The 25004-nt window shown below is 42.8% G+C and overlaps 2 protein-coding genes across 2 annotated transcripts; one reads left to right on the plus strand and one right to left on the minus strand.

The window, feature by feature from the left end:
• Window positions 1-201: 201 nt before the first annotated feature.
• On the minus strand, window positions 202-2898 carry LOC130169483 (uncharacterized). Its single transcript, XM_056376286.1, has 8 exons — window positions 2800-2898; window positions 1919-1943; window positions 1721-1838; window positions 1301-1413; window positions 1146-1200; window positions 1037-1066; window positions 353-410; window positions 202-267 (listed from the first exon to the last, which is right to left on the minus strand). The coding sequence occupies exons 1-8, from the start codon at window positions 2896-2898 to the stop codon at window positions 202-204; spliced, it is 564 nt and encodes a 187-aa protein (XP_056232261.1).
• Window positions 2899-14226: 11328 nt separating this feature from the next.
• LOC130167264 (annexin A2-A-like) lies at window positions 14227-23434 on the plus strand. Its single transcript, XM_056373267.1, has 13 exons — window positions 14227-14359; window positions 16301-16361; window positions 17321-17414; window positions 19733-19827; window positions 20108-20221; window positions 20417-20507; window positions 20691-20770; window positions 21263-21322; window positions 21450-21543; window positions 22136-22231; window positions 22601-22659; window positions 22755-22877; window positions 23200-23434. Exons 2-13 carry the CDS (start codon window positions 16311-16313, stop codon window positions 23257-23259), a joined length of 1017 nt encoding a protein of 338 aa, XP_056229242.1. The 5' UTR covers window positions 14227-14359; window positions 16301-16310; the 3' UTR covers window positions 23260-23434.
• The last annotated feature ends 1570 nt before the right edge of the window (window positions 23435-25004 follow it).

The raw sequence follows: 25004 nt of genomic DNA on the forward strand, positions 1-25004 counted from the left end.
ATCAATCAGTTCATCAGTGCATTTGTTTCTGCAGACTGCAGTTAGAGACTAACTCATAACCACACCCAGCAGTGATGTCACCGTGTACTGACACACCTGGGAGTTCACTTCTACATCACTGCATCAAGGTGAGATGTTTAAAGTATCATGTAATGTTACGTCCACATGTTGACGTGTTGACGTGTTGATGTGTTCATGTGTTCATGTGTTAGTGTAAGCTGTGGAGAGGTTGTACTTACTGCTCTGCAACTCATCACTGGCTGCGTCCTGCACGAGGAGAACAAACATGGTCAAGCCTCAGAGACGTGCTGCTGGTTAAACGTGGCTGTATGTGAATGAGAGCTGGACTCACCTTCGGTACAGGCTGAGGTAACATGCGACTGAACTCAGTGACGATCCAGCCCACAACACTGTCGACACAACAGCAGCACGTTCAACACAAGTCACACACTCTCTTAAACTCCTAAACTTTATCCTTCATATCAGACACAATGTATGGAGCTAGTAAAATATCTGATACAAACACCACCATGTAAACATGCTGCAATAATACTGCAGTAAAAGTACTACATTCATGATCCCACTGAGGTAAAAGTACAGAGGTAGTATGTTTACCTCTGTAAATGTACTTAAAGTATCACAGTGCGGAAGTATTTCCTGTAGTTACAGTATCAGAGTGAAAGTACTTCCTGTTGCGGAAGTACTTCCTGTAGTTACAGTATCACAGTTAAAGTTCTTCCTGTAGTTAAAATATCACAGTAAAAGTACTTCCTGTAGTTGCAGTATCACAGTAGAAGCACTTAACTCAAGTAGAGTACAAGAACTTCAAAATTGTACTTAGTATATGAGTAAATGTACTTAGTTACTTTCCACCACTTTCGCTGTTTGTAGTTAGCATAACATTAATTAGCACGTCTGACGTTGTGTTGTTTGTAGCTAAAGGTCAAATAATTACAAACAGTTTCTGTGGTTTATAAATTAAAGGATGAAGAATCGCAGCTCTTCTGTCATGTTGAGTGAACATGTCTCCACCTACTTGGGCTGCTGCTCTTCTTCTTTAGAAGACCTGAGAGGACAAAGGAGAACAGAGTTTAACATCCTGCACTATGAATTAAAGTACAATCACGGACAAGGACTGAACTTACTTCTCAGGGTCGGCGGCTGGTTTAGTAGCTGTTGGTGCTGCAGGTGGAGCTGCAGCTGTTTAAAGGAGCAGGACACACTCAGAGTTATATATATTCTCTAACAGGAGTTCAACAGGTGTGATGGTGATTTGAGGCTGACATATAACTGCAGGTACCTTTAGTGGAAGCGGGAGTGTCACTCTTCTCGTTGTCGGCTGTCTTTGGGCGGACCTGGATCTCTGGCTGAGGAACCACCTTCTCTATTCCCTGTTTTATCCAGTCCATCATCCTGTCAGCCGCACAGACACAAAGACAGAACATATTCAAGTGTCACACATGCACTTGGCTGAAGCGATGACTTCACTGCTCCACATGCAAACGTCAGATTCTCAGTTTATTCCCCTCGTTCCTGCTGGGAGACAATATCCACCTGAACTCCACATGAACAACAGTTTGACAAAAGATGTGACAAATATTTTCTGTATTAAACTTAATAAAAAAAGTTTCAAAGGTTTTTCCTTCTGGACCAAAAGATAAAACTGTAATAATGGTCAAACAAACTGAATGTCAGCCTGTGTGAAGACAGACACACAGACCTGGGTGGGAAAGGCTTGTTGTCAGTTTTGTCCTCTTGGTTTTGGTCTTGGTCTTTGTCTTGGCCCTGGTCTGGTTCTGGTGCCGCCTGGACCACGGTGACCACCTGAGGCTCTGGTGCTGAAAGACAAAGAAGAACCAGCGATCGACATAAAGTCCGGCCTGAATCTGTTCACAGGAACATTCAGATCTGTTCTCACCTGGTGGAGCGGCTGGCTGCTGCACCTGAGGAGCAACAAACACAGGGTTAATAAGGACAGGTGAGGTCACATGAGCAGATCTCTAAGACTGACATTAAAGGAGCATTACACAGATTTCATACTTCACTGTCAGCCTGTGGAAACAGTTTAAACAGCTTCTCTAACAGAGTAACTTCAGGACTGGACCTGAGACGACACACACTAACAGAAAGGCCACGTCACAAACTTATTACAGGTTAAGTTTAACTTTTCACTTTTATCTTCATGAGTATGAATCCAGCCTGCATCACGTCTGATCTCATGCTGCATTCAGGCTCCTACGGGATTAGCATGTCGGAGATGTAACCAGGTATCGGATATATACACGACCCAAATCTACCTTAAATGTAATGGTCTTAAAACCAGTTCTAAGACGTTCAGGTATCCAGTGCAGAGAAGCTAACGTGGATGATATGTGGATTCTTTAATTGGATTTAATGAGCAGCGCTGCAGCGTCTGGACCAGCTGAAGTTTGGAGTTACACTGATCTGACCGCGATGAAATAAAAACATGGACGACAGATTCCAAGGTCTTTGCAGATAAAAATGATCTAACTTTGGAAATATTACATCTGACAAGTCAAAATGAAATTTGTTATAAAAGATAACACCTCATTTAATACACTGGGTTTTAATGGAGGAGGACGGCACCTATAAATATCTCTATAAAAGAATAATATGCCCAAACAACTAAATCAGAATGTTTCAGCTGTTTAATGAAGAGCGGTGACAGAGATCCTCCGTGGAAACGTACTCTGAGAACTGACAGTAGAATGATCAGCTCTACTGAAACCAAAGGAAAGTTTTAATCTACTTTAGGACGTCCTGTAGAAACTGTTGTACCTCAGCGGGCGGCTCAGCTGGTGGTGACTCTTTACTCTTCAGCTCAGCCTGAGGATGAGGAACTACTTTCTCCAAACCCTGAGTGAGCCAAGCGATCATCCCTTTCCTATGGGGAAAATAACAGGAAGCATAAAGTCAGGCTCTGAACAGCAGGGGGCGCTGCACAACCAGGAGAACAGGGACAGTCAGGAGCTTCACTGCTTTGCTGGGCTGAATGGAGTTTGATACAGGAAGTTTTCTGATCGGTTAGAGTCGATCAATTGAGATGTTCACTGACGCTTTTAAAAATGGGAGTTTTTATGTTTATTCTTTTTTTATTCATCACTTGTTCCTGACATGAAAATAAGGAAAAGACAAACCATCTGCATTTTTGGAGGGAAGTGTTGTCTGATGAGACAACACTGATAAAACCTCTAAAGGCAAAAACATCTGTTTTCCTTAGTTTCCATGAAGTAAACATGGAGAGACTTTACCTGACAACGGCTACATGTACATTTATTTTTAAAGAGTTAAAATAATAATTCGAGAATGATTTCAATTATAGATGTTGGCTCACTATTTGGCAGTTTGTCTGTTGATAGGTTCATTAAGTAGCTCACTATCCGGCATCTGCTTGAATGGGTGTATAAGGCAGATCACTATTTGGCAGTCTGCCTGTTTGTGGATTTATTAAGCAGCTCACTATTTGGCAGTCCTCGTGTTGATAGGTTCGTAAAGGAGATCATAATTTGGCACCTGCTTGAATTGGTTTATAGGGCAGATCACTATTTGGCTGTCTGCCTGTTGGTGGATTTATTAAGCAGCTTGTTATTTGGCAGTCTGCCCGTTGGTAGGTTTATGGAGTAGCTCACTATTTGGCAATCTGCCTGTCGATAGGTTTATAAAGCAGCTCACTATTTGGCAATCTGTCTTGATAGGTTTACATAATAGTTCACTATTTGGCAGTCTGTCTGTTGATAGGTTTACAGAGTAGCTCACTATTTGGCAATCTGGCTGTTGATATGTTTATGAAGCAGCTCACTTTAGCAATCTGCCAGTTGGTAGATTTATTAAAGCAGCTCACTATTTGGCAGTCCGTCTGTTGAGAGGTTTATAAAGCAGCTCACTATTTGGCAATCTGCCTGTTGGTAGGTTTATTAAGCAGCTCACTATTTGGCAGTCTGTCTGTTGATAGGTTTATAAAGCAGCTCACTATATGGCATTTATTGCTTCATGTCATTGTTACTCACTCGTCTTCAGGTTTACTGTCGTCCACAGGAAACAGAGGGAATATCAGTCATCACATGAAGTTCATACAAACTAAAGGATTTACAGTGAATGTTCAACACACACACACACACACACACACACACACACACACACACACACACACACACACACTGTATTTACCTGGCTGTTGTATTCTCCTCCTGTAAACATGTGAGGAGAAAAGGAGACACATTAACCTGCTGAACTGTGACCTGTCCCTGGACGAGTCTCTGCGGTCGAACCTGATCCCAGGTCAGAGTCCGATCCTCACCTGGGTGGTGGAGTTGGCCCGGCTCAGTTTAGGTGAGAGAGGTTGAGGCAGAGCTCCGCTGATCCACGTCAACATGGTGGGCTGAGAGCCGGACGGCGGGCTGAGGAAACAAGACGTTAATGTTGATTTAGTTAATTCATCATGTTTAATTATTATGCAATTATTATCTAATTATCTAAGTATTATTTAATTAATCTTCCTGCAGCCATTAATTCATACTGTATATTTGAGTTAGTTTATACAGTTAATAATTTATTCATTTGTTCACACAGTTAACTATTTACATATTTATGTTTACACAATTATTATTTAGGTGTTTACAAGTTTAAATAATTACATCTGCATCTTTAAAAACAGTAACAGTGACCTCCTGAATCCATCTCTGTCGTTTTCCTCCTATTTACCTCAGTCTAAGTCCTGCTAGCCTCTGATTGGTTCATTTAGTGACATGTGACTCAGAGACAGGAAGTGTCAAGTGATCCAGACCAGCACACATTAGCGACTGAGGTTTTTAGCATCCTGGTTGGCAGTTGGTAAGCTAGCTAGTTTTGTGATGCTAATGCTAACCTTGTCTCTGGTCGTTTCCTGTGTGGTGTCTCTGTGGACGTCAGTGTAACTCACCTGTTCCCCTCGACCTCGGCTGCTTCCTTTTTGGGTTTGTCAGCTTTTGGAGTTTTTGGAGCTGTCAATCAAACAGCAGAATATTTTCAGTGTGAAGAACAGAACCAATCTGAACCACAGGAAGTTACAGTGGGACCTCACCTTCATTTTTAACCTCGTCCTGAAACGTCACTTTCTTTTCCTGTTGAAAACACAGGATAATTTATATAAATAAAACAATATTTCATTTAGCATTCATTTATTTATTTAGGTTAAACATATACATATATATACAGATATATCTATATATGCATATATATAGATATATCTATATATATATGTCTGATAACTTAAATTAGCTTGTGCAGCTGTCAATCAAAACATTTTTAAAAAGGCATGGCTTACTTGAACAGGGGGTGGGGCTGCAACAGGGGGCGGGGCTGCGACAGAGGGTGGGGCCGCAGCAGGGGGCGGGGCTGCGGCTGGCTCCTTCTTCTCTTCATCTTTTTTGGACGGAGGTTCAGGCAGCTGGGGAACGACTTTCACCACCCAGCTCAACATCCTCCATTAAAACACAGACATTTAAACATGAAGCCGTCAGACAACAGACTGGACCAATTAGTATAGCTCTGTTTTCATTCATTCTTTCTTTCTTTCTTTCTCTCTTTCTTTCATTCTTTCTCTCTTTCTTTATTTCTGTCTTTATTTATCTTTCTTTCTTTCTTTCTTTCTCTCTCTCGTTCTTTCTTTTTCTTTCTTTCTTTCTCTTTCTCTCCCTATCTCTCTTTCGCTTCCTTTCTTTCTCTCAGCACAGTCACTATAGGAACATGTGGATGAGGCGTCACAGATCAGAAAAAAAGAAATGTGAACTTCTTGTGAGGAAGATCATGTTGTGAGAGTGAAAGCTCCAGAGCAGCAACAAATTGATCTTGTGGTGAGTTTGTTCTTCCAAAAGCATCAAAACAATATGAGGATTTCTTCATTATTGACACAGTGAAATATTCTTAAACAAGACACAGATATAAATGTGCAGAAATGTTACACACAGTGTCTATGGTGAGATCATATGTTGAATCTTTAGGAAGTTTAAAAGGAAATATTGTTCACGAAAACAAAACTTGAGACTTCACGTTGTAAACCAAAGATTTCTGTCGACTGTTGATTTATAAACTAATAAAAGCTGAAATAATGATGTGTGTCTCCTGCGTTTCACTGACCCTCTTCTCTCTGTACTCTGTTAATGGTGTTTAGATCAGGTCTGGCTGAGTGTCAGCCTTAATTACAGCTGACTGATCATGACCCTAATCCTCCACAGGAGGTCCGGCAGCAGAAAGCAGCTGCACATCCACACACACGTTTCTAATGGTGCCCAGTTCAGCACTTACACTTTCCAGTTAGCGTGTTAGCCAATTAGCCTGTTTTAAAGGCAACCAGTCAATTAAGTAACCAGTTAATGATCAGTCAGATAGATGATAGATAGATGATAGATGGATAGATAGATAGATAGATAGATAGATAGATAGATAGATAGATAGATAGATAGATAGATAGATAGATAGATAGATAGATAAAAATAATAATGGCACTAATTAAAAATAAATATTAGAAAATAAAATAGAATAAAAATCCTTCTGAATGACGACAGGGAGGAACAAGAGATGTGCAAATGAATCAGTCAGCCAGTCAACACGTTGGTTAGTCACCAGCCGGTCAGCCTGTTAACCAGTTAGCAAATCAAACAGTTAACCTGTCAACCAGTTGATAAGTCAGTCAGATAGTTAGCTTGCTGGTGGGTTAATCAACTAGTTAGCCAATAAGTTAACAAGTTAGCTTGTCAGTTCTTTGGCCAGTTAGCTGGTTAGTCATTAACCAGTTAGCCAGTCAGTTAACAGAGCTGCGACTTTCAGTTTATTAAAATCAGATAATGACGTAGCTCGGTTTGGTCGGGCCGATTGCGGCTGAGTTCCGGCACACTCGGCTGTGTTCCAGTGGTGGAGGAGCCAGCTCTGGCCCATATCCGGCTGCCAGACTTGGTTAGATTTTATAATATGGACTAACTTCAGTTAACAACACTCTGGCCTCCTCTGGGCCAGTGCCGGCACCCGGAGTTGAACCATGTGACTTGGTCTTTCTTATTCATGTGGCCTGAAATCACAAATTAATAATCTGTACAACATATGACACACACTGTCCTTAAAGGTCACAAAGACCCTCAGGGGTCACAGGTCTGACATGAGTCCAGGTCTTTGCTGGTCTGAACCAACACACTGGTGTTAGCGTCTACTGAAGCTGGTGTTAGCTTCTACTGAAGCTAGCTTCTACTGAAGCTAACGCCAGAAAACATCACAAACTTTAAAGAACCCAGTGTTTCACGCACCTGAGGCTGTTAACGCCTCGTTCAGACCACCACCAACACCAGACTGATGAGTCTGGGTCAGCAGGTCTTAAAGGCACCGACAGCAGCTGATCAGCCGGGATCATTACTGAGACTGAAACCCTGCTATCTGTTGTGTCACACTCTGGTTGGCTCATCTTTTCGAACTCATCAAACCACGATTTAACTAAGAAACATTACAGATCACATCGTCTGATTCCAGTCAACACTTTCATGTCTGTCTCTAAAAACAGAAAAAATACAATCGTCTCACAGCACATTTCAAACAATCCAAGCTAAAGAATTCAGTCTCCACTCCGCTGTGCAGTGTGTGCAGGTGTGTTTCAGGGTGTGGTGCAGGTGTGAGTAGGTGTGGTCTGTCTGATGGGGGTCTCTGGTCCTACCTGAGTTGTTCAGTCGGGGTCCAGCAGCATCCCACAGAGCGGCGGCGAGGAGGCTGTGAAGACCTGAGGGATCTGAACACTGAGGGAGGATTACACAGAAACTCTGCTAACAGGATTACTGAGGAAGTGAAGGGCAGACCAGGACAGACCAGCGCAGACCAGGACGGGGACGGGGGCCACGATTAGACTCCCAAAACCTCAGGTCCCCAGGCGAACAACCAACATTCAGATCAGACTGATGCAGATTTCATTTGATAACTGTAAATTCAACCCAATATATTTTGTATCTCTGGAATTGTGATTAGATTTTTTCTTCTACTAGTTTTCAGCAGGAACGTGAGTGAACACACAGACATGTCCACAGCTGTAAACAGAAACAGTCCCGTCCTTTCACGTGGCCGACGTCTTTAGAAGAATTCAACAGTTACAACGACGTTTTAAATGTTTTACTTTATTTAGAAAATTCAGAGAAGAGCGAAAATATAAAAAGAAAAATCGAATTTGGAAAAAAATTAAATCACTCCGGTCTCTAAAACCTCTTTCTCTTCTCTTCACTCTCTCCATAACAATGTTGGCAAAGCACAAATTATGAGCCAGGTTTTCCTGTTTCTTGTTGTTGGGTGCTGCTGCTCAGCGCAGGTGTCACTGATTGTTACCATGGTAACGATGGTGTTAGGCCGGAGTTAGCCTGGTGATAAGATGTGACATGTTTTCTGGCTTAAAATGAGTCCGTGTTTATTTTTCTGACTGACATCAGACTGATCTATGACTGGACCAACAAGAACGACATGTCTCTGATTCTGAACACCTTTCACTTTCAGTCTCAGTCTCCCGTCGCTGAATCTCAGTCCAGTTCCCACTCTTTTACCTCTGAGTTTGTCTCCACCAGCTCCTGAGGGAAACGTCTGATGCTCTTTACTACTTTGCTATGTACTGTCAGCTGTTTGTGGAGGACAGAGGCTGTTTACAGATGTTTCTCTGAGAACAGATGTGGTGTCCAGACAGACAAACAAAGAGCTGAACCTGCAGACTCGGCTGATGATTCTCTGCTCATCACCTGAAGATGAAGAGCTGTTGTGCTCTGTGTGGCTGTGTGTAAATAAAACCAGCGTCCTGCAGAGATGAGCAGCAGTTGTTTGTGTTTGGAGGGATTGGAGCTGACTGTTGTCTCAGTGTTGAAATTGGATTGAAGCTTCAGTGCTGTTGGTGCAACTGACCCCTGCAACAGAACAGGTACTGTACATCAACTCATTAGATTCAGTCCAGACTCACTGCTACTGAAGAAACACGTCCGATTCTTTAAAAGGTTTTTTTCTGGGGGGTATTTTCACATGAAGAATCAGAGGTGACACGAGTTCAGGCCCGAACTCCAGATGTGTTGTTTTTATATTAAACTTTCACATTAAAAATCAGGAGTCAAGTTTTCTGCTGTTCAAAAAGTTAATACAATTTTATGGCTGGACTGAAACAACAGGGCCAGCTCTATATTCTACTGACTGACTGACTGACTGACTGATGATATTTCAGTCTCTGGTTTCCCGGCTGCTCAGGAACTGCAGGGAAGAGGAGGAGCACTTCCAATACACTGAGCCTCGCCTCCATTACAGCAAATAAACTACTTTGATTCCATGTGTCTTTTTTACTAAAGGAGGCAGAGGAATAACTAATCATAAGACAGAGAGAGCAGGAGAGAGAGAAGTCATTGCTAACGAGGCTTCATACTAACGACTACTATCAAACAGAGGGAGTTAGAGACAGAGACCTGCCTCTGATAAAAGTCTGTGACATTAATGAAGACTGAACTATAGATTGTTTAAGTCGTTGTGTGTCCAGCCTCTTAGCTGTGAGCATGTTGTGTTGTTTGTGTTGTTGGTGTGTTGTTTGTGTATCCAGCCTCTCAGCTATGAGCATATTGCGGTGGCTCCAGGTTAAAGCTGTTAATGTGGCCCTGAGGAGGATTAGCTGCTAACGAGGTTAAGTCCAGCGTCAGCGAAACAGAGGATTGGAGCTCAGGTGCTCCAGGAACCTGAGCCAGATCACAGACCTGAGAACTGAGAAGTCGGTTTCTCCTCTTTTATTTACAAACTTTACTTTTTCTTTCTTCCTTCCTTCCTTCCTTCCTTACCTACCACCTCCCTTTCCTCTCTATACCTCTCTATTTCATTCTCTACCTACTTCCTTCTGTGTCTCCTTCCGTGTGTCCTTGATTCCTTACCTACTCATGTAGAAACTCTCCTCCTTCCCTGCGTCCTGAAGACGAGACCTGATGAAATATTTCACTCAGGTTTGACCTCAAGACATTTTCTCATTGTGTCTTAATGAAAGTTAAAAACAGCAGCTCACTCTTTCCTGTGGTGGACAAGTTGTAACATGTGGAACAGCTGGATGAGAACAGCTGTATCAGCTGTGGGTCAGAGACACACCTGGCTGCAGGTGATGTATGTTGTGGATGTTACTATATTTATAGTAAATGAAGTTTGGAAATTCTCAAAGTAAAGGAAGAAAACAGGCAAAGATGGAAGGAGCTGATAGAAAAATCTAAATAAGAAAAGAAGAAAGACAGAAATAAAAGAAATGAAGGAAAAGGAAACAAGAAAGATGAAGAACATAAACAAAGAACAATAAATAAATAAATCAACAGTGAATAAATTATAGAAGAAGAGAAGGAATGAGAGAGAAAAGGAAAGAAAGAAAGAAATGGAGCAAAAAGGCAGAAAACTTTTCATGTTTCTGACCCCCCCCCACACACGCGTCTCCATGGTAACCATATCCACAATAACTACCTTTACTTCACACATTAACTCGACCTTTGAGACTGAACGATAACATCGCTCTGCTCCGAGATTCAAGTTCTGATAAAAATCAATAACATTTCAATCACAAATGTCATTAATTAATAAATTATAAATAATCTTTGGTTATTGGTTATTATTATTGGTTGTTATTGGAAACAGACAGTCCCACCCTGTTCCTCTGGATCTCATTCAAACAGGTGTGCTGTTACACAGTGGGGGGGGGTTCAGGTGACCCCGGTGCCAGGAGACAAAGTCCGGCTCATGTTTCCTTACAGACCAAAGACATTACGATCATATGATAATACAGTCAATGCATAGAACAGCTTCACTGTTCAGACACTAGGTGGCAGTGTGAGCCACAAACAGCAGATCTACTCAGTGAGAAAGCTGCTGCTGGACAGATGTAGAGGAGCTCCATCATTTACAGCGATTATGACACATTCACACCTTATTTAGACTTTTACTGAAGTCCTGAACATTACAGGTGAATTAAAAGAAACTGTCAACAGTCTGAGGACACTGACCTCTGTGAAGTTGAGTCACTTCAGCTGCTGCACAGGACAAATAATAAATATGGATCAAAATGTTCTGGCCCAACAGCGGCCTGAGTCCAGATTCATTCCCTGTAGGAAATGATGGACAACAACAATACTAGTCTGATTGTGGTTCCTGACACTGACCCAGAGCTGGCCCGGGTGCTGTGAACTCTGATTCTCAGTGTGCGACAGCCAGGTGCACGCCATCCGACTCAGCTGGATGCCTGAGATCCTTGTTTCCATCTTCTTGAAATTGTTGATCTTGTGCTCAAATTCCCGTCTAATCAAAACTGCCTCCTGTTACCATCAGCTTCAAACCTCAGACCAGTGGAAGTCTTCCTTTATCTCTGATGATACAGTTTCTACATGTTCCCACAGACTGTGGAGAGATGACGAGCCCACAGGTCACCTGTGCAGCAGCTCATTATGACCCATAGTTTTTAGGTTTTGTTGCTAGGCAACATCTAGTGGTCGTAGTAATGATGACAGGAGCGAAGGGAAAAGAGTCGGTGACGTCGAATAAATAAACGTCTTAAAAGTTGATGACGTTTTGTGTTTGAAAAATCTGGTTCCTGGTAGTGACAGCTGAGAAGTAAATGTAGCGGAGTGAAAAGTACAATATAAAATCTACGTATATAACAATCTGAATAAGTGTAGTACGAGTAACTGAAATACTCGAGTTAAGTTTTCGAGTTTGCTTTAGTCGCCATTATTTAGTTGGAACAACTTCATAAAAGGAAGTAAAAACACAACTAAACTTTAAGTCAACTTATAACTAATTTTCTTTAAGTTATATTTACTTATATTTTTCAAGGCAATCGGTTTCCTAGATCTTTTAAAGTAAAATCAACTTTTCACATTTTACAGTGAGTACTCTCCACCTCTGTCAAATACCAAATATTATCTGTATATGATTTAAATGTCGAGGTCACTCCCTAAATCTGCAGCCAAAATATCATCGAGTTTTTATTAACGAGTTCCACTGCAGCCTCCTCCACCAGGGGAGGAGGAAAACACGGCAGGAAAAATAAAGAAAACCATGAATTCCTGGCAGAGCAGAGGAATCGTCCTCTGAGCCTTCACGAGTCCTGGTCTGGAGACCGAGGTGAGGACAGGCCATTGTCCAACTCTGCTGCTGGTGAAGGTGAAACACAAGAGAAAACAATGGAGCTTTCCGCTTGTCATTAACTCAGCTCAGCTCTGTCCACAGCAGCTTCCTCTTAAAGTCGTACAGCTGTTATATAACAGAGGAAAGCCTGAGCCCAGCTGATCAGACACAAACAGACTGAGGTCCAGACTGAACCCCGAGACCTGCAGAGTCTGGATCCACATCAGATCACTGTCTCCACATCCACCTCATCCAGGTATTTCCACCCCACCTGTAACTGGGGGGGGGCGTTGCTAGCCAACATCTGGTCGCTGAAACCAGAACGATAGATCTATTCTCCATGAACCATGTTTTCATGGTGTTGAGACATTAGAGTAAAACTCTGCTGCTTGCAGATGATGTGGTTCTGATGGCTCGAGAACATCATCTCCAGAATACTGGACCAGGGGCGGAGCCAGACATTGTAAAGATTCGGGGCTAAGCTCAAACATAAGGGGCCCAAAATCAAACCATCACATGTTTTGCATCAAGCCTGAGGGCGCCGCTGGTCATCAGGTGACCTGGTATTCATACTACAGTCGGGGAATGTGTGCGTGGACGTGCTTCACACATGTGCTGCAGGAAGAAGAGCTTGTGTGTTTGTGGTATTCGTCTGAACAACATGAAGAAGTCGAACACAGCGGTCCATTAGCTCTGATGCTAACCTTGTAGCCTCCGCAGGTAAAGAGCCTGAATCAGCTTCCCTTGTTGTTTTATAAACTCTTGAACTGTTTCCTACATTTTGTCTCTAACAGAAGCTGAAGCTGAGACACTGAGTCGTGTGTGTGTGTGTGTGTGTGTGTGTGTGTGTGTGTGTGTGTGTGTGTGTGTGTGTGTGTGTTGTGTAACAGTGGATCTGTGGGCGGGGACGTTCACTTCTGCTATTTTTTATCTAGAAAGTAATAAAGTGGGTGTGGTGGGGTGGGGTGGGGGTTTATGGATCTGAACTAGGTGAGCAAACCCCCACCCACTCTTTCAACCACAGCCTCAGGTGAGTGTGCAGCTGAATCACTGCAGGAAGTGACCTCACTGGGGTGGGGTGGGGGTGGGGGGGCGACAGACACTGGACAGCTGCCAGTTTTAATTCACTTTGAAGTGATGTCACACTCACTCATCAGAATGATCCGGAGCCAGAACTCTAAATCAGCAGGTAACCATGGCAACAGTACCGATGATTCAGGCTCCGACTAACCTCCCCCTGGGTTAAAGTGACGACTTGGCAAAGACCCCCGCGTTATGTTCAGGGGTTTATTTCTGTCCTGAACTGATCTGAACCAGAACTGGGGGAGGGACGGGGGAGGGACGGGGGAGGGGCCAGGGAGGTCTTTAATGTGTGGGACTGTTTGTCTTTAGTGGAGGTGTGAACTCTGCTGAGTGTCATTCTAGTGGTTACTGTACATCAAGTACTAGTGTCTTTGTATTTACAGGCATCGCACTAGAAATCATCCGATCATGATCACAAGATTTAACTTTTTAATAAAATCGAAAAATGTCCATTTGAGTCTCTGTGTCTCTAGTCTGTCAGGTCAGATGTCAATTTGTCCAATACTTTGGTTTATACCTGCAGCACTGATGATAGCAGGCTGATGTTAACGTTTATTTATTCCTACATGAAGGTCACATGACTTCCTGTGTTGGCGCTGACTGTAAACCATGAGGAGCAGAATCGAGACTGATCTGGAGCCTGTTTCCTCACACGGGCACGAGGTGTTTGGTTTGAATCTTTAAACTTGGCGACTTTAACGAGGAGAGGAAGTGATGTCACAGCTTACGTGTTGCACATCTGGTGAACCGGGCCCCTGGTCCACATTCAGAGGGGAATGGACTCTCAGGACGTCCCCGCATGACTTGGAACTTAAATGTAGCGCGAAGCATTGATACTGTTGCTATGGATACGTGGAGTTTATTATAGTTTGATAGTGGTCAAACTAAAGCAGGCGAGGCTCTGAACCCCAGTGAGGAATTTCTGTCCATGTGTTCGATGTGATGTGTAAAAGTCTCGACCACTGAGTCATTCAGCAGAGAGAAGGGGCAGAGAGGAGTGTGTGTGTGTGAGTGTGTGAGTGTGTGAGTGTGTGTGTGTGTGTGTGAGTCAGCTGGTATTTAAACACCACACCCTGCTCGGTGCGATCATAACGGAGCTGCTGCTGCTCGCTGCCTCTCTGCTGCTGCTGCTTCTCTGAAGGTAAGAACACAAGGGAACTGTCTGGACACACACTCAGTTTCCCTTTAATGGAAGAACTCAGAGTTTAGTCTGTGAACTTCAGCACAACAACAGTACTTAAGTGTTTTTGTCTCTCGGTCTCGGTGAGTCTGTGTCTGTTGGAAGTTGGATTCTCTCTCAGCTGCTGATGTGAAAACATGCTGCTGGTCTCTGGGTGTGGCGGCTGAAGACCCTCTCTGCTCTCTGTAATTATCACTGTATCATGTTCATGTCATTTACTGAGGGAGGATCACAGGAAGGTGATGGAGCTGGAGTTAATGACACTCTGCAGACAGAGGAACAGTCTGAGGGTTTCTTCTTCTTCTCCTCCTCTGGAGGTGCTCAGCATCATGAACATGTGGGGTCAGAATAAAAACTTACTGAAGGCTTTTATTTTGAAGCCTGTGGATGGAGCTGCAGGTGATTCACTGAGTTTTGTTTTTTTGTCAAAAATAATTGCCAGAAGAAGAGAGGAGGCTTCGAGCTCACACAACTGAAGTTAATGAAAGTCTCTCACAGCTGGACTTGTCAAACACAGCTGTCACTAACAACTTTATCAACTACTGAACGATGTAACAGCACAGGTCACTTTATATCCAGCCTGTGAAGGGAGATCGATTATATTTCTTTTATTTAGTATTTTGTAAACACTGCAGGTCAAAATAAAACAAAAAATAATTATAATAATAATTTTGATTATTTAATCAGATCATTTAAATGAGAACGACCAGAATTAGAATTAAAGTAAATATAACAGATTTATGTGAATTTATATGCGTGACAGACATTAGCCACAGGAGACAGTTTACTGCACAACAAAGTACTTTTACTGTGATATTGTAACTACAGGAAGTACTTTTACTGTAACTACATGAAGTACTTGTGATACTGTAATGACAGGAAGTACTTTTACTGTGATACTTTAACTACAGGAAGTACTTTTACTGTGATACTTTAACTACAGGAAGTACTTTTGTACTGATGTAGGTGAATATTTAAAATGGCGACTTTCCCCTTTAAATCCCAGCGGTTGTGATTCTGCCTGTTGAATCAGCCTCAGGTCTGTTTGTAGCAGCTGTTGCTAAGCGACGAAACGCTGACCCTCACATACTTCCTGTTAACATTAAGTAAGAAGACCAAGGGTCGAGACGACTCTAGAGAGTTTAACACACAACACAGCTTTCATTGAGTGATTACACTGAAGTGTGTGTGTGTGTGTGTGTGTGTGTGTGTGTGTGTGTGTGTGTGTGTGTGTGTGTGTGTGTGTGTGTTACGTAACAGGCTCCACATTTCTTCAGATCTGTTTGCACCGAGATGTATTTTGCTTATCAGCAGACACACCCGCTGGCACGTCCCAGTCAATAAATCGAACACACCTCTGTGTCCAGCGGGAGGAGGAGGAGGAGGAGGAGGAGGAGGAGGAGGAGGAGGAGCAGTCAGATGTGAAGTGTGTTTGTTCTGAGTCACTGAATCAAACTGACCTGAGTTCTCTGGTGTCGGGGGGTGGGGGGTCGACTGAAGAGAGGAAGTCAAAGACGTTCTACTGTCCACCACACACTCAGTCCTGCTGCCACTCACTGATCTGCTGAGCTGAAGGGGGGTCAGGGGTCAGGGGTCAGGGGTCAGGTCTGGAGTCCCCTACAGCAGCTAATAAAGACGTTACAGGGACACGAGCTTCAGAGGAGAAACAAGAATGAAACGTCTCATGTGGGACGAGGCAGTGAAGTGTCCTGATGTGTCCGTCAATCATCTGCTCACGTCCTCGTGTTTCATCACAATCACGTTTGTTTTTGACAGAATTTCACAAAGTTTCTTAAAACTTATAAATAATAAACAAAAAAGCTGCATCACCTGATGGAAACGTAACTATGGTAACTGTTCCTGGTCAGAGACCCTCTACAACAGTGTGTTGTCTCTCTGCAGGTTGGTCGTCATGGCGATGGTGTCTGAGTTTCTGGGTCAGCTGACGCTGTCGTACGGAGGGGTGAGTCACCTGAAACACAGGAAGCTGGATTTTATATTTAACTGTCAAACTATCAGCCTCCTGTAACCAGTGGGCAATATTATATTATATTATATTGTATAACATAACATACTTTAATATAAAATGAAATAATATAATATAATATAATATAATGTTGTGCAACTTTATTGTATTCTTACTTCACTCTACAGACAGTCACATCTCAGGTTAAAGGCTCTGTACACCTGTACAGGTGCTGATCACACCTGTGGTCAGGTGTGCAGTTGGTAGAGATTTACTGGGACCAAACTTTACTGTATGAACTAATACTGATAATAATTATTAATAATAATGACACACTGTTCACACTGTCCTGAGATCAGCTGTGAGCTGCAGGAGCTTTTAGCGTTTCTTCATAAAAAATAGATTTTACGTCCTGATATATGATCGGTTTGTAAAATGGAATTCATTATTGATTAAGCAACAAACATTATAACAGCTGACAACATTAAAATGCTGTTTATACTTTAATGCATCAAGAACAAATCAATAAATTAAAGTGTAACACGGACAGGACTTTAGCTTGTAACAGATCATTCCACCTCTGACTTCCTGTTTCTGTCTCTGTTCTGGTTTTAATCTCCTTCAGATTAAAAGGCTGCACACACTGTATGTACATGTTTTCATATCTTTACTGCCTGAAGCTCTGTAGTGTTTTACAGCCTCTTAAAGCAGGTGAGGGTGTGGTCTGTTCAGAGACCTGATAACCTGAAGATCAATCATCAATGATTCACTCAGACACAGTGTGACCTGATGACCGGAGACACAGGTTATGTCACTGCAGTGATGTACAAACATCGGTTTCTCCATCAGTCCCTGTGGCTTTGATGTCTCCAGGTGTCTCCAGGTGTTTCCAGGTGTTTCCAGGTGTCTCTGGTCTCTCAGCAGACTGTGATTTAACACGTCTCTGTCCTCTGTAGGAGAAGGAGCCTAAATTCCCCACCGTGGTGCCGGTACGAGACTTCGACCCGGCCAAAGACGCTGCCAGGATCGAGACCGCCATCAAAACCAAAGGTGAGCGTGTCCAGTGACCCCCCCACCTACACCCCCACTCTGAGGCATGTGACTGTTCATTGCAGCACAGACAGTTTAAATAAAGTTCAAACCTGAGGCGTCAAACCACAGACACACAAACAGCTCATGACTTTAAAAAATGGACCTGCAGTGATGAGTCTCAGTGCTCGACCTGAACAGGTGAAACACACCTGACGCACACACACACAGCTGGATGGAAAACACCTGACCCCCCCATGTTGAAAAAAAAACCAGCTGAATGTGGATCAAACTTCTCCTGCAGAGAAACAACAAACTGCCTCAAATCTCCTGGTCGCTGTAGAGTTAATGTGAGGAAGGTTCGGCCTCCTCGTCTCCTCATGCTTCACACGAACCAGAAAATATCTCCCATGTTTCCTACATGTGACCACACGTGTCACATGTTTCCACATGCTGCGACTTCTCACTAATGTGAGAACTGACAAAGTCTTTACATGAGTTTCACATGTAATCCTTCACACATGACACAGGAAAATGTTCCAAAACCACATTTTCATTTTAACATGTTTTCATATGTTAAATTTCATATGTGAAATTCATATGTTTTTCCGTAAGTGCATTCACGAAGTCTGTTTCACTTTGACTTTTGGCCTTTGAGCGCCACCTTCAGTCGTGTGTTTTGATGTGAGCTCTTGTTTGGGAACCAGACTTTCAGTTTCCATCCAGGAGAACAGTCCAGAGTCTGAGTTCATCCAGTTCCTCTGCCCATGTACGAGCTGTTTACTGACTGCAAACGGACTAAAGATGGAGAATTTCATCTGTAGAGTAGCTGCTGAGCAAGGCACAAGGCTCTCCTCTGTGTAACCGTGTGAGGGAATCGAACCTGTGAAGCAGATCGTGCAGGTCGGACTCCTCTGTTTGTGTTCGTATGCAGAGCCGAGCTGCAGGATTTCCAGCTGTGACTCAGCTTCCTGTGAGAGCTGCAGTAAAAGCAGGACGTCCCTCAGCGGCAGAAGATTTTCCATCTTTGGACGAGAGAGTTAAACAGATAAAACCAGAGTTCAGATTCATAATAGGTTTATAATATTTCTCTATAATATAATAAACAACCAGGAGCATCGAGTCCTGTCACTGAAGACAAGAGGACAGCGCTGGAGGGAGGACTCACAAGTACAAGCACCAAAAGAACCATGTAAAAGTCCTGGATTGAAAAAGTTACTTAAGGTTGTGTAAACGATCATCGCTACCACTAGATGTCGCACTGGACCACAACTAACGCTTCATCAGCTACACCTCGCTCTCCCTTCACATTCAGCCGTAATGAAGCTCAGTGAAAGAGTCACTGAACACAACAAGAAGCTCAACTGAATAAAGTTTCCCTGTGAAACAATCCAGACACAACCATTAGCCCACGCTAGCTGACAGTTAGCCAGTAGCAATAACTACATTCATAAAGGTAACAGCAGGTTAGCTAACGTTAGCATGTCTACTGTAGCCGTCACTCATGAAAACAGACTGTAACATTATGAAGCATCAAGTTACTGACACATGAAGAAGAAGAAGGAGTTCTGAATCCAGCTGGAACCTTTAGCAGCTCGTAGGGTTCTCCTCTCAGAAATTCAGCCTTGGATCCACTGGGACCGGCCACATGAGTGACAGTGATGGGGTCTGTATCGACACTGACGGAGCCTGTAATGACACTGATGGAGCAGGTAAAGACTTTAAAATCTTTATGGGTGTTTTGACGGTCCACCTGCCGACCAGGATCTGAGCCAGTAGTCCTCAGTCCAGTCCACCTGAGCTCTGGTCTCATCTCTGTCTGTGTCTGAGGCCTTTTTACATGAAAACATGGTTTCTTCTTCTTCTGGAAGGTCACTGTCACCTGAACGCTGCGTACTGCGCTGTGACATCACAGCTGTGGGGAACAGTTCAACAGGCGGGACTCACATGCACTAACGTGCACATGATACCAAAACAAAGACCACAGAAACTCAGATTACGTCACACACCGAGGGGGCGTGGCTTCGTTCTCTGCTCAGGATGCCATTACTCCAATATAGCTTTACATAGAGAACAGCTGTTTGCTGCTGTATTATTGTTCAAAATCTTGTTTGCAGAACCTCTAAGTAAGGACCTGTGAGCTCAGGTGTACCCTCTGGAAATCTGGGCTTTCAAACTACAATAAAATCTTAAAGGATGAGTGAAATCATTCTGGACTTTAATGTTCTCCACTAGAACCAGACTGTGTTCTACTGTCAGTTAAAGTCTGAGATCTGTCTCTGAACACACCTGTTGTACCTGGTCTGAGATGAACTGGACTGACCTCTGACCTCCTGCAGGTGTGGACGAACAGACCATCATCGACATCCTGACCAGACGCAGCTACGAGCAGCGCAGAGAGATCGCCTTCGAGTACGAGCGAATCGCCAAGAAGGTGAAAGACGTTTCAGCTTTAATGAACGTGGAGAATAAACTGAGACACGATCAGCAGAAGATCCAGATAATCAGTTGTATTTTATATAAGTTCAGTTGATGTGTATAGATTATGAAACAAACACTTATTTTAAAGACAGAAAATGACATTTTTAAAGTGATCTTTATGTGCTGTTCATCTTTTCATCCTTTAATCTAAACAGTGACTTCAGGGTCAAATTATCTTTTCTTTCTTTAAAAATACATTTAAAAACATATTTTAAATCTGTGTACGTTTTCAGGATCTGATCACGGCCCTGAAGGGGGCGCTGTCCGGCTCTCTGGAGTCTCTGATGCTGGGTCTGATGAAGAGCACCGTTCAGTACGACGCCTCCGAGCTCAAAACCTCCATGAAGGTCAGAGGTCACGCTTCAGCTGCGATGTGTCTGTCTGTTTTCCATCAGGCCCGTAGGTGGCGCTCTGCAGCGGCGCTGATTTAAACGTCACTGTAGACTGAACGTGTGACGGACTGGAGGTGGTTCATCTGACGATACGAAGCAGTGCTCAGGTCTGTAACCAGGACTCTTACCTGGGGGTGTGTCTGTGCGCAGGGTCTGGGGACAGACGAGGAGACGCTGATCGAGATCGTCTGCTCCAGGAGCAACGAGGAGCTGGTGGAGATCAAGAAGGTTTATAAAGACAGTAAGAAGCTTGTACAGAGTTTTAATAAAGAGTGTGACCCTTAAAGAACAAAGAGAAACAGGTTCAGGTCTAAGAGGATTTGATCTGGTTCTGTTTGTTGGGTCTGATCAGCTGTGAAGCAACAAGCGTGTGTTAATGTGTGAAGCTAACAGGTGATTGATGATCTATTATTTGATCGTTCAGTGTTTAAGAAGGAGCTGGACAAAGACGTCGCAGGAGACACGTCAGGAGACTTCGCCAAACTGCTGCTGGCTCTGGTTCAGGTACAGCCAGGAAACACCCTGGGCTTTTATTGTGAAAAATCCATTTCTCCATCAACATGTTATTTTTTATGATTAATGTGAGAAAGATTTAAACTGAGCGAACACACGTGAAATAAAAAGGAAACTACTCTTCATCTTCATCTTCAGTGATGATCCTACATTTTTATTTTCAAACCTGTAGCTGCAGAATTTGCTGTAATTTCACAGCAACGCTTTTATTTGAGTAGATGGATATTAACATAGTTAATAAAAATATGTTGTTATTTCATAATATATAATGTTTGATAATAATTTTCTGATAAATATAAAAGCAGATTTTTTTCTTTAGAGGTTCTGACTCTTTTTGAAATGTGTGAGATTCTCAGATATTTTTAGGTCGAATTTAGCAAGAAAACATTTCTTAGATTTTTGAGTTCAAAGCACAAAAACAACAAGCTGCTGCTAAAAAATATTATTTTTCATACTGACATCAGTGACTTTGTTTCTCCACAGACGAAGAGAGATGAACCCTCCAACGTCGTCGACTATCAGATGATTGACGAGGACGCCAGAGTGAGTCACACCACCGTGTTTTACAGAACAGAAAGACGTGATTATTCACCTCAGTAATTAACAGTCTGTATTTAAAGACACAGCGTCCCTCTAATTCCTCTTGTGTCCTCGTGTGTGAACGTCTCAGTCTCTGTATGAAGCCGGAGTGAAGAAGAAGGGAACCGACGTGGCGACCTGGATCTCCATCATGTCTCAGAGGAGCGTCCCCCACCTGCAGAAAGGTGAACTACACCTGTAACACTGAAAACACACGAGTCACATGATGACCAGTCACCAGACCAGGACTTCAGACCCTGATCCATCTGGATCAGGGTCTCTGATCAGGTTCAACATGTTTATACGTTGAATGACAATCATTTTTTCAATGTTTTTTATCTTCGTTGCCAAAACTTGTTTTATCTTTAATGTTATTTTTTTTAACGTTTAATACCAATATCTTTTTACATTTAGCGCCAAAGTTTTCTATGTCACACAGGTGTGTTTTTGGATTTTTAACATTCAATATCAACGTTTTTTACATTCAAATGCCACTGCAACAACTACAGTACGGTTCAGTTTAGATCAATCAAACCAAATCTAATCAATCTTTGTTTAATCTCATTTTAATTAAAAGGTAAAAGTGAATGTAAATCCTAAAGACACTGATCTGGTCCAGATGCAAACAGCTGCACCAGTGTTGAAGTGGCGTTGAGGTGTAGTACCTCTGACGGCCACTAGATGCTGCTGCAGGAGAGTGTGAATGAGAAGAGCAGCAGCTTCGCCTCAGCTCTGTTTGACTCATCATCCTGTTCAACGTGTTTTCATGTCTCTCAGTGTTCGACAGATACAAGAGCTACAGTCCCTACGACATGAAGGAGAGCATCAGGAAGGAGGTGAAGGGAGATCTGGAGAAGTCCTTCCTCACTCTGGGTACGTCCGACAAACTCCTCATCAGCACCAGACACCAGCTCGTTAAAGGACTATTTAAATACCATTAATGATTACCATATAATCATCATTAATGATTACCATATAATCATTAATATTCACTGAAACTCTCCAGGTGAACAAAGAAAGGCTCTGACTGTTTGTCTGATACAAACTTCAGTGAGCAGCTGTTTGAGGAAATGACTTCAGAGACTTTTTAAAGATGGCGTAGTGGTCTAAGCAGGCGCCCCATATGTAGAGGCTACAGTCCGCAGTAGGAACCAATGAGCTCAGAGCTGAGACAGACGGAGGAGGGAAGGTGTTCAGAGACGGACTAATGAAATAGTGTAAAGCTCTGTCCTCTCTTCACAGTGGAGTGCTTTGAAAACAGGCAGCTGTACTTCGCCAACAGACTCAGTGACGCCATGAAGGTACGTTTTCTACCAGGGACAATAATATCACACTCACCAGGTGAGTACCTGAGATGATCCTCCCTGAGCTCGTCCTCCATGTTTGTCCTCTGCAGAGTAAAGGGGCGAAGGAGAAGGTGGTGACCAGGATCATGGTGTCTCGCTGTGAAGTCGACCTGATGAAGATCAGAAAAGAGTTCAAGAAGCAGCACAAGAGGTCGCTGTACCAGACCATCGCTGTGAGTACCACACTGTGGTGCGCTCTAATGTCCAACACGAGCAAACGCCAGTGAACACAGCACAGACAAGTCCAGGTCGTTTCACTGAGACTGAAAAACCGAATGAATAAAAACTAAAATGTTATTTGTAATCAGCTGTTTCAGTGAGTCTGAAGACATTTTAAAATAAAACGAGAAAAAAAAAATTTGATCGTTAAACTGAGACCAGAATTAAAATTAAAGTAAAAAATAATTGATTTAATTGTGTTTATATTTGTTAAAGTAACAGTTTACTATTGACTACAGGAAGTTGTTCTTATTGTTGTTGTTTATGTGTTTTCAGGAGCACACTAAAGGAGACTACCAGAATGCTCTGCTCAGTCTGTGTGCAGGAGACGACTGAGACCTCAGCTCTGTCTGGACTCAGTTTCCCAGAAGGCCGCTGGGTTTGAGATGTCAGCTGACTGCAGATCTTCTTACAGTATTTGAGCCGGTTGTGTTTCCACAGTAAACAGAACATGTGGCCTCCTTCTCTCTGAGCCGCTTCTGTGTCTGAAATAAAAACTCCTCACCTGTCAGTGTGTTTGTTGTTTGATGGAGCGGCCACTAGAGGGCAGCAGACACACACACACACACACACACACACACACACACACACACACACACACACACACACACACACTGTTCACTGTGGAGACAGTAAAGACGACGTCTCCGCACATGCAGAAGATTTACAAGAGTCACAGTGAAATGACAGATTCAGAGGTTTATCATGGAAAGAGATCAACATTCAATTAAAGTCAAACCAGATTTAATCAGATTATATCACAGATTAAATCTACATGTGATCTTTTATAAGTAAAGTGAGTAAAACCATCTCTGAACACAGAAGATAAAATCTATTCAGGTGTAAATGAACTGTGACCTCATGTCTGTGATCACATGATTCAACAGAAACATGTTTAGAGACGTCCAGGAAAAGGCAGAAAAAATAAAAATGTAGTTAAAGTAAAAAAATAACAGGAAAATATCTGGTGACGCAACACAAACAGACTGATGACGGGATTAAAGTTTGAGAGGGAGAAAATAAAAAATAGATAAACTGAACGACATTGTGACGTTTGGAGGATGTTTAACGGACGACACGACGAGGATCTCAGTATTTCCTACATCAGATTAGATGTACGTTTCCTGACGTGACAACTTCCATCCAACGTGTTTCCCTCTGCAGGACGCGTGACTGATTTAATCTGTTAGTTCTGAGTCTGAAATCTGAATCTGAAAATCAGCCGTCAGGTAAACAGCCAAGTATGAAGTGTGATAATCCTGGTCCATCATGTTTAACAGTAACAACAACATCAATACTCAAGTGAACACCTGGACACAGGTGAGCAGACGGCTGTGCTGTTCAGTATCTGGGATCGTCCACTTCTGTCTGGTTCTGCTGACGTTGAGATGATTCAGGGAAATGAAAGAGGAGAAACTTCTGTAAAGTTTCTGTAATTTACATTTATTGTTTTTTTTACGAGGATAAAAGATGAAATGAAAGAAGTGGAAGTGATGATGAAATGAAAGTCTCTCTCTCCTGAGGACGGATCAGTGTTTGTTGGATCAAAGTCGGTATTTGATGTGAAAATATTGGTTATTAATGACTCCCCAGCAGAGCCACATAGACACATATTTGTGGTGTGTGTTTGTGTTTGTGTAATCTCACATTAATTCATGTTTGATAATTGAATCCAGAGTCAGATGAAAAGATTCCTCCGCCGCTGCTGCAGGTTGTTTTTCCTTTAATCGTTCGTAGGTTTTGGATTGTTTGTTTGCTGCTAATTTTTTAATTAAAGATGCTAATTTTACCTCCAGCAAGAGGCGCTCATTTGCATCTGTGCTGCAGAAAAAACAGTTTCTGCTGCTCAGACCGAGACAGAAGCAGCTGCTGCTCTCAGAGAAACAGCTGTAAACAGACGCTGACCACGAGCGGCGTGCACGAGTCCGCGAGGGTCGACGTGACGTACACCTCTTCATCAGACGGTTTACCTGAGGGTCTCCTGCAGACACTGACCAACCCACCAATTAGTTATGTGACCACTTCACTCCACTGGAGCTGAGGCTGAAGAAAAAATGTAAAGATGTAAAGAAACAAAACAA

Source organism: Seriola aureovittata, chromosome 1 (assembly GCF_021018895.1).
Source record: "Seriola aureovittata isolate HTS-2021-v1 ecotype China chromosome 1, ASM2101889v1, whole genome shotgun sequence".
NCBI classification, from domain to species: Eukaryota; Metazoa; Chordata; class Actinopteri; order Carangiformes; family Carangidae; genus Seriola; species Seriola aureovittata.